Below are 10,059 nucleotides of genomic sequence, written 5' to 3'. Positions count from 1 at the left end.
TAAAGTCAAGTTTAAGCACCATAAGTGTATGGATTTAGTACTGTAAACACTCTTAATGGCACTGAAACAATGTGTAATTTAACTATAGTACTTGCCAGAAGGAGCAAAGCTCAAATGTGATACAAGTATTATCATCAAGGCTGAGCTACTGAGTGTGAGTGTTATTTTGAAAACCTGGTTTATTCAATCTGTGCCACACAACAGAAAATAATATCCTTACAAAATTTGCTACTCATTTCACAATATTAATAATAAAATACAGTAAAGTCTGACTTCAGCTGTTTTGAGATGCCTCCAGTGGATTTCATGTCTGTCCACAGGAGGTCTGATCCTGGTAGAAGCAAATGCTTAGAGACCAAACACACAATATGCACCATATGAAGAGTTTTACATTTTGTGTAAGGGTTCCCACAGTATATCATACAGTTACAGGTACTCACTAAAAAGAGAAAAACACACATGTCCACACTGTTTAAAAGTCAGGCACTGCAACACTGAGGTGACCACAGTGTTTGAGGTGATATTCAGCACGGGCAATGTATGAGAATTCTTAAATGCTAGAATCATCCTTGTGCATTGACAATATAACTGAGAGCTTTGTGTGCCAACACCCACAGACCTATAAATAGTGACAAACACTATACATGTACCAGTGACACTTTGTTTCTTTTTTCTTTTTTTTTTAACCAGATGAATAGTATTACTGCTGACACCCAGTAGTCACAAACTACTATTACCAAGTTTTTTTTTTTTGATTGGCTTGTTCAATAGTCATGAAGACACATGGCTATTGTTCAATAGCCATGTGTCATTTCCTACTTTATGTAAAAAAAAAAAAAAATTAAGCAACACTTAAAAAATAAATACACATGTACACAAAGTCAGTGTTGAATCTACAGTGGAAGTCTTTGACTCCCAAATACAATTTTGAGTTCAAAGGTCAGTGCGCTTTTAGAAAGAAAAACATATTGCACTTAGAGAATAATCCATTAAGAGTTTTTTTTCTCAATACATACAGCAGGAGCATCTGTCCTTTCACTTTCTCATTGTACAAGTGTTAGTCTAACTCTGTTTTTGTTTAGTGCACAAAGGAGGAGGCTTTCAACACCAAAGATGAAGACTGATATGTTGAGAGAGTAGTGTAGAAAGTTCACACTTCCACAACCAGGTAATTTGTTTTGTTTTTTACTTTAACAGTTCTGTCCATCGTTTGTCAAAGAATCTCCTCATACTGTGGCCCGCTCTTCCGATTTCTGAATTATCTTCATTAAATCTTTCACAGTTATCAAAAACCAGGTTCACGTCCACAATGAAAGTCTCCAAACTTAAGTACCTGAAATCACGAGAAATGATTTTAATTTTACATTTTCCACACATGTAAATTATCTATAGACGCACAGGTTTTACACATTAACATTAGGCTGCAAGAACACACATACTGGTTGTTGGTAAGCTTTTCTCTGATAGTGGAGAAGTCCATGGGCTTCTTGATAACCTTCCTGTATCCAGGTACAGCTTTGTGGTTGACCGGTGTAAGGAAAGGCCAGGCATCTTGATGAGCCTCGAGCTCAGCCAGTAGCATTCTGGAGGGAACAAGCAGAGAACAAATCTTAGATCTCTGCACTGCAAAATATGATATCAGTTTCTGGTACTGTTTAAAGTATCATTACACATACCTTCCCATTTGTTTTAAAAATAAAGATTTCAGGACACAGTATATAACAAATTAACAGTTGTTTGGATTCATGGCTGTACAGAGATGAGTTAAGAATGAATAGTGACCGTACTGTTTCAAACGAAAGAAAAGGTGAAGTGAATGCTTCTACTGTAGGTCCATACATCACAGTCAGAATGTACTCCTACCTACCGGCAAGTCACCAGCCCATTTGTGCTGTCTCTGGCTACTTTGGCTTTTTTTGCACAGGAGACAGAGCTGTCATACTGGGAGCTGGCCAGGTTGTCGTCTCCTATCCTCTTCTTGGTACCTTTCTTTGGCACAGCGTTGCTGCTGGCAGCTTCCCCTTTGATGAGCTCTCCTACCACAGGTGGCTTACCATTTCGTTTTACCTCACTGCCTTTCTTCCCTCCTCCAGCTGTTTGACTCTGTTGCTTTCGACTCCGAGGGGACTGACCACTTTCCTGAATGACCGAACACAAAGAAGTCTGGCTGTGTACACCTGATACAGCTATGATACAATTTTGTGCTATGCACCTTAGATCGTACAAGGTTTTATTAATAGACTAAAGAAAACAGTGTCTACTTTGTGAATAAACACTCTTGGCATGTTGGAATACCTTAGCCAAACAAGTGGGACAAAACCAGTGACCATCAGGCACAGTGGTGATCTTGGGTTTGAGGCAGTATGTATGGGAGCCTCTGTCACAGCTATCGCACAGTAATAGCAGTTCTTCATTATCTCCCGTTTGACAGAGCTGGCAGTACTAGTAACACACCAAAGTACATCTTGTTACATCTTTAAACACACATTGTGCATTATCAAATGTTGCGATTTCTGCAATTTGGTGCTGCCAGAATTTTTAAATGATATTAATGTTTTGACGATTGCCCCTTCGTGTCATATGCAACTTTACAACGGTTGCCTACAACAATAAACTTTGTATTACTTTTTAAATTATGAATATGGAATCAGAAGCCACAAATTATCGTTTCATCAAGATGGGACTATGCAGGGGGGAGCCACAAATTGGTCGTTAAATACACGTATGATACTAACCAATTTCCTGAAGGACCGTTCCCAGGCGATAGATTTCTGCAGCTTCTGAATGCAGAGTGACAGCTGAGCTGAGCTACGGACTTCACTGAGGGCTTTATGCCACATCCTCCACCCAGCAGCCACCTCCTCGTCACTTCTTTAGGGTCAGAGAAAGTGATATTGGCAGCATTGATGTACAGTAATCACATACAAAGTCAGTAGCTTTATTTCACTGAATCATAATAGCCAGCAACAAGTAACATTAGCCAATGAAAAACATAAGAGTCTTAAGCAGCTGTTACATGTAAAATTAACTGTGAAGCATATGAACAAGGTAGTTGCAAGTGCAATCATGTTACTTTTCGCACACAGTGACCGAAACACAGTTTCCTAAACAAGTCACGGGTGTTATTAGCTGTAGTTCTGGTTTCTCTTCAGGTACCTTCGCTCAATGTGCTTCTCCAGCTCTGTCAGTCTGGCGACAGCTAAATCAAGCGGATTGTTTGGCTGACGCACCACTGTGCCAGGATGACCTTTGTTATTTGAAGCTTGAGAAGAGAATAGCTTGTGCTCATGATAGACCAAGTCCTGCCGCTCTGAGTGGGGCTCAGGGTGCATCCAACCCTGAGGGATACAGCAGTGAAATGTGGCCATCACAGCATGTTGTTTGGCAACACAGTAAGAAACACCCATATGCCAACATAGAGAGTAACACTCATGAAATTACATAAAATGTAAGTGCAAGTCTATGAGAGAGCAAGGTGCTCCTTGCCTGTACCTTGACCTGCAGGTTAGAAGAAATGACTTTTCTCTCTAGATCCTCAACCTGCTGCAGGAGGCTGATGTCTACTTCCATGGCCTGCTTCTCAACGCACCAACTCTCCACTATTTTCTGAATGACTTCTTGCTTCTCTGCCATTTCAACTCCTGCCACCACAGATTAATACAAACATTACAGCAATCTACCATCTGTTAGATGAAAGCAACTTATTATTTTGTCCTGATTGGTTTTTCAGTATATAGCTTTTTAATAATTTGTTATTAATGCTTAGCCAATCTTGTTTGGCTGCACTATGAAGTCAGAAAACACAAGTGTTTTTTATTAACTGTAAGGTGACCAAGTGCCAAATTTCAAAAGGTCAGATCACTATTGTTTCTTTTCAGTATATCATTGCACTCATTTCAGTTGAATCCTGACTTAAAGAGAGCAGAGGAAATGTGAATGCACCATCTTTAGAGTTGGTACAGAGGTGTGTCATATTCTCCATGTGTTTTTGGATCTGTTTCTGCAAGATCTTTTCTCTGATGCCACGGCTATTGAGGGCCTTGACCAGACTGTGCAGTTCGTCTGTGTCTGAGACTTTCCACCAACCATGAAGCATGTCTGCCAACACACAGAGCACAGATTACAAAGTATTGTCACATAACTGTTGTATTTATTTAGCAATATGGGGGAGGGTGTGTGATGTGTACAAGTCAGAGGCAGTGCTGTCTGGGCAGTGAATATCTTTAGTTCAGCATATTTCACTTGCATGGGTTGGCAGCGGGCCATTCTTACCCTCGGGGACGGGCTGAGGACAACTGTAGTCTTGGGTCTTGGCCACCTCCACAGCAAGGAATGATGCACAAAGGGGCTTGTCACTCGAGTCCTCTGGGTTATTTGCCAGAAAGTCGACTCTGTTCCCATTACCCTCTGTATGTCGGGAGGCCAAATTCATAATGGGGTGTATAAAAGTGCTGGGGAAGGGCAGGCTGGGACTTGTCGCTGTCCTGGACACACCACACTGTGTGAGTCTGCTTTGATGAATGCCAGACTTTCCTTCCTGAGAGGAAAAAATACACACTTTAATTTCTGATCAGTTCACAATACTTTCATTCCACTAACACATGCATAATGCACAAGGCAATGGCCAATAGTTGCCTTTGCAATATGGTAAAAATCTAATATGGAATAACAAGTTCAACACATTGCAATAATCTAAATGAACACAGCATGATTTCAAATAACTGGGACTGAGCAACCTCAAGGACAGACGGCTGCAGGTTACTGATCACAGCAGGATGATTGCAGCTGGCTATAGCCAAAGAATTAGGAGAGGAGGAGCGGGACTTGGTGCTTATGGTCTGTGAAGAGGAGGAAGAGGCTGTAGGACTGAAGTTACAGGTAACCGAGGACTCGTCACAAGGAAAGCGAGGCAAGAGGCTAAACCACTGGCTGCTCTTTTCCATCAGAATCTTGGAGAGATCCTCCTCATGAAGGATATACTGAGGGCTGCAGGTTGTCCAGGGGCTGCTTTTGAGCTGAGAAGCACTGGGCAGCAATGGCACGAAAGTATCTGCTTTATCAGTGAGTTCCTGCTGAGACATTGCAGATGGGGGACTGTGAGGTATTTCTCTTTGAGAGGACAGATATGATGGAGAAGACACAGTAGTAAGGACTTTGGCAGAATGACTGTTCAGGCTGTTGTGACAGTTTGAATCTTGATTCATTTTAGCTACTTCAAGGAGTTTGCTGAGCTTAGATATGGAGTCAGGTTTTTGAAAGAAAAGATTGAGACTGTCTTTGTCCTGCTGTCTCTCTGGTGTTGTTATATCACCAACTGTGCTCTGTCCTGGAATGGGTACCACTGGCTTTCTTGTCTCTTCTAGCTGCTCTTCTTTTACCCTGACCACCTGTGCCGTTTTCATTTGTTTCTTCTCTTTCTCCCCCTCTTCATAACCTGAATGAAAAGAAATGGCAGTTTAGACAAAGTGCTGAAAACTAATGAAAACTCTACATCTGGGACATGATGAACAAATAAATGAAAACTGAGCAATCAGTTTGGGTTTGCACCTTCATCACTCTCCATGCCTTCAATAAAAATGCCGCCACACTGTGGAAGCACCCAGTAACGTCTCTTGTAGCGGTCCTGTCCAAGCATCATGGAGCGCAGTGAATGAGATGAGTCGAATAGCTTCTGTCTGATTTGACTCTGTTGCTTAAGAGACACAAAAAAAAACTGGTTGAATCCTGATTGAACTGACTGATAAGCTCAGCCTGATAAACAAGTATCTTAAAGGGTTTAATTTACCTTGTAGGTTTTCTCAATCTGTTTCTCCAGTTCATCCACACTGGCTGAGTGTACACTATCATCCTAAATGAAAAGATCTAAGTGTGAGACTTGTGGACTGGCTGAATTTTACCACTACCAACTGTGTATTAGCCACAGCCTCAGTAAAAGCATCATTCTCCCACTGACCTCCTCTTCACATATCTCTGCTTTCTTTACTTTCTTTCCCCCTGAATCTTCTTCCTCTTCCTCCTCCTCCTCCTCGTCATCCTCCTCATCGTCTCCTTGGTCCTCACTGTCATCATCCTCATCCTCTTCTTCCTCACTTTCGCCTTCTTTCCTCTTACACTTGTTTCTAGAAGTGGAGATAACAAAGATGGGGCTATTCTCCCCTCCCCCACTGCAGTCTCTCTTTGATATCTTCTTAGCATGGATGTTTCTCAGTCTTTAAAAAAAAAAAAGTAGAGAAAGTAAACGTTGCTTGTAACATAGATACAATTTTGAGGTTGTTTCAACGTCACAATCTCATTCACTGATATTTGTGCAAATGAAACATATACTCACTTGCGAAGCTTTCCCTCAACAACCCATTTATCCTTTCTCAGGCTGGTCATGTGATCTATATTTTTGTCAATCTCACTGAAACGAATGAGAAAATATTAAAATTTGTTCGTTTGTTTGTCCTATTTGTACAGGATAACCAAAAAAGATGATATGTTTGCACCACACAACAATAGGATTATAATGTGTTTCAAAGTGTTACCATTTATAATAAAAAATTGATGATACAGTTTGATGTAACCTTGAGTAACATTAGATCAAGATTTGTCATATTCCTTTTGATTCTTCTGCTATTTCATCAAAATTCATAAATAAAACAAGTCAACATTCCACTTTCGAGCACAGGGATTAACTTCTTTTCTTAAAACACACAGGAGTCAATTGTTTATACTTGAATTTTTCAAGGTACAAGCAAACAAAATGTATCAAATACCCAAAGAACAGGTTTTAATGTACTGAAACAATAAAATGACAAAACAAGTTTCAGAAAGAAGAAGAACCTTTACCTGATTACAGCTTTACTGGTGCAGAGTTCATTAACAAGGAATGCTAGTAGGGAGGCCTTCTGTGATGGACTGTGGGCCTGAAAAGGCTTAGTTCTGAGGCTGTGAGCCAGAGCCACTAGCTCTGTCTGCTCACAATGAGCCTCCATGTAGATCTGCAGGATCTCAGATACATTGTCCCGGTTGATCTTCACATTAGTCAAGTGGTCCCCCAAGCTGGTCTTGTTCTGAAAGAAAGTATAAAGGATGGAGTTTAGTCACAGCGTTTCCAAAACCAATTTCTTTACCAAATCTTGTAGTTCAAATCAAAGACATTTGTAAATAAAATAAAACTATTTCTGTAGTACTCCAAGTCATTTAAAGTGATATTTGTACAGTAGTTACAGCACATCTGAAGACATTTTGAGTTTTTGTACGCATTTGTACGTACACATTTCATTTACAGCAGAGAAAACATTTATAATAAACTACCGCACAAATTGTACAATTACAATGCTAGACGCTCACCTTGTAACCTGCAGCTATTCCAGGATCACACACAGCTGCTGAGAGCATGCTCACAATAAGGTCCTGCACTTTCCCCATACTGTTCCCGATGTTGAGCAGGCCAGCCTGAAGGTCACTGAGGTTAAGCATGGTTGAATTTCGGTCCAACCCCAGAACCTTTCCAAAGCTGTGCAGAAACTGCAGCACCATTAGGCACTCAGAGAAGGTGCTTCCTGGTAAGACCAGCCCAGGAATATGGGACAATAATGGAAGTGGCTAAAGAGAAACACAACATTTTTAAATTTAAATTTAATTGACATTCATGATCATGTCAAATCTCTGTAGATCAAACATCCAAAACAAATATGTTGACGATTTTTTATGGTTTTAGGAAGATTACAGATTTGATTACACTATCTGAAATGAGTTATTTCAGATTAATTTGTTTCATTGGTTCAGTTAAAGAAATGGTATGAACACAGGTTAGATCAGCAATGCCTGGTTGGGGTTGTGATATCAACAGCCACTTGGTGGCAGTATTACAATCTAACAGTTTTCTTTTGAATCAATCCAGATGCTTTCAGTGACAATATTATTTTGTTTTGGCTTATCTGATCGCATATCTGATAGTGAAACAACACATTTACATTTTGTTTGCGCCTATATTCCTACAGTGATTACATTAATTGATTTCTACATCTAAAAATCCTTGTGCTGGTGAAAAATCCAATCTTTCCACATACATCTACTCCACAGATGGAGACTATCTGTGGTGACATACATGGACTCCCATTATCATCTGCCAACAGCTCCATAGTGTGTGGATACCTTATGATCTGCTAAACACATGTCTTCATTTGGCTTCTTCAGCTCCTTTGCTTTTTCTAGTTCCAGTCTTTTGAGCTCCAGTTTCCTTTCCTTGTTTAACCGTTTCTCATCTTTCTTCTCTTTCTTCAAACGCTCCTTTTCCTATAGTCAAAACAAAGTGTCATTGACATTGCTGCAGAATATGGTGTTTAGAACTATATTGGTCAAAAAAAGTTAGCACAATGTTGAGTCATAAAAATTTAAAAGAGAGATTAACTGACTGTACTGCACTGTAAAGGTTACAGGATTTCCACATAAAAGAAAGGACAAAAAGTAGCAGGATACAGAAGGAAGAAATAAGCAGAATACAAGCAGAAGTAAAAACAGCTACCCACCTCTGCCTTCTTACGGGCCTCCACAGCCTTCATGAGCATCATGTGCTGCCTGCGTCTTTCCCTCTCCTAGCCAAGCACAGACACTTTGTTTCTATTCTATTCTATTTACAGTTTCTATAAATTTATAAAGAGCAAAAAGGCTTAAAGATACAAAACACAGTATGAATGACACAGCATGCTTAGCAGATATACAGTAGCAGCAAAGATCAATGTGTATTGCAAGTGTTGCAGATTGTGCTTTGTTTAGATGTAGCCTGTAGTTTAGTTGTAAAGACATCTATAATCAGTTAAATCAAATGTACATGTGGCACCAGGATACAAAAAACACTAAAAGGGTTGTGAATTGCAAACAAAGCATAAGCTCAAAGTTAGAGACAGTAATTATTATACTGATAGTGTTGGCAAGCAGTAAAGAATTTTATAACTATAAGCAGCAGATATTAAGTTGTGGCATGGAGGACAGTCAATGTATTTCCAGTCAACTGATAAGCTATCCAGACATACTATTCAACTGTATTTGAATATTTAAACTATAGGGGCGGCAGTGGCTCAGTTGGTAGAGTGGCCACCTACCGACCATAGGGTCGGAAGGTTCGTGCCCCGCTCTGCCCGTCCACATGTCGAAGTGTCCCTGGGCAAGATAGTGAAGCCCCATCAGCCCATGCCTATCCACATCCGTCCCAAGCCCGGTAGAAATAGGGGAGGGTTGCGTCAGGAAAAACTGTATCAAATCAACATGCGGACTACTGATCCACTGTGGTGACCCTGAACTCACAGGATAAACCAAAAGGACAAAAAAAATGTAATATTTAACTCTATAGTCCACCTACTGTGTAATCACTTTCCTTGCAGCTCAGGTAGATTTAGTGACACAAATAAACGACCCAATAAAGATTTACTGTAAATTGTAAATAACAAAACATTGTAAGTTCCAAAATCAGAATTATTTACTCAGTGGTGGCAAATATAAATTGTGTATATTGACTTTTTCAGAGGGTTAAAAAAACAAACAAAACAAAAAAAAAAACAGTTAATGGAATTTCTGCACCTAATATGAAAAGTCCAAAACAGAAACAATGCAATGGGCAATTGATGTTTGTTCAGGCTATCAGAGTGCACTGCCATGAGGGCATTTCTAGGTAGACAAGCATCACAGACTTGTAGTATGGAGTGTGGATTTCTGGAAAAGCCATGCAGAGGGATGTACTATGACTATTATGGCATCCATACAGTCTATCACATCACGCTCACAATTGTTTGTTAAATGCGCAGAAACAAACATACCCATACCATATCTAGTCTATGCCTCTCCACCTCCTGGTAGAAAAAGTTGGCATAGTATTAAGAAATAGAAAATCACACAAGACATTCAGTGCAAGAAAATATCCAAACTACAATATGGTAAAATAAAATAGACTAAAAAGACAAAGTCTAAAAATAATTTGAAAGAATTCAGTGAACAAATGGTGATTAGTCCGATACGATCTCTAGGACATTCAACTACAACACAGTAACCGTGGATTTTGTTGTGGGAAACAACCCA

At 39.9% G+C, this 10,059-nt stretch overlaps 1 protein-coding gene across 11 annotated transcripts in view; it reads right to left on the bottom strand.

Annotated features, from left to right (window-relative positions):
• Positions 1-161: 161 nt before the first annotated feature.
• The window catches only part of LOC137133427 (bromodomain adjacent to zinc finger domain protein 2B), a 44,517-nt gene continuing 34,619 nt past the window's right edge, over positions 162-10,059 (bottom strand). For 3 of the 11 annotated variants that reach the window (XM_067517051.1, XM_067517056.1, XM_067517060.1), the window contains 19 exons: positions 9,801-9,833; positions 8,517-8,582; positions 8,143-8,283; positions 7,336-7,590; positions 6,832-7,055; positions 6,329-6,403; positions 5,954-6,209; positions 5,786-5,848; positions 5,548-5,692; positions 4,737-5,434; positions 4,273-4,537; positions 3,943-4,098; positions 3,493-3,641; positions 3,157-3,338; positions 2,736-2,871; positions 2,296-2,442; positions 1,868-2,139; positions 1,440-1,583; positions 162-1,333 (listed from right to left, as the gene is read on the bottom strand). In XM_067517051.1, coding sequence (XP_067373152.1) covers positions 1,186-1,333; positions 1,440-1,583; positions 1,868-2,139; positions 2,296-2,442; positions 2,736-2,871; positions 3,157-3,338; positions 3,493-3,641; positions 3,943-4,098; positions 4,273-4,537; positions 4,737-5,434; positions 5,548-5,692; positions 5,786-5,848; positions 5,954-6,209; positions 6,329-6,403; positions 6,832-7,055; positions 7,336-7,590; positions 8,143-8,283; positions 8,517-8,582; positions 9,801-9,833 — 3,555 coding nt within the window. In that variant the 3' untranslated portion in view covers positions 162-1,185. Of the gene's footprint in view, positions 1,334-1,439; positions 1,584-1,863; positions 2,140-2,295; positions 2,443-2,735; positions 2,872-3,156; positions 3,339-3,492; positions 3,642-3,942; positions 4,099-4,272; positions 4,538-4,736; positions 5,435-5,547; positions 5,693-5,785; positions 5,849-5,953; positions 6,210-6,328; positions 6,404-6,831; positions 7,056-7,335; positions 7,591-8,142; positions 8,284-8,516; positions 8,583-9,800; positions 9,834-10,059 lie in introns of those variants that run through there. The other 8 variants (XM_067517058.1, XM_067517055.1, XM_067517054.1 and 5 more) reach the window with 7 other exon arrangements.

Source organism: Channa argus, chromosome 9 (genome assembly GCF_033026475.1).
Source record: "Channa argus isolate prfri chromosome 9, Channa argus male v1.0, whole genome shotgun sequence".
Classification (NCBI taxonomy): domain Eukaryota; kingdom Metazoa; phylum Chordata; class Actinopteri; order Anabantiformes; family Channidae; genus Channa; species Channa argus.
This window is presented reverse-complemented; position numbering and strand designations above follow the sequence as displayed.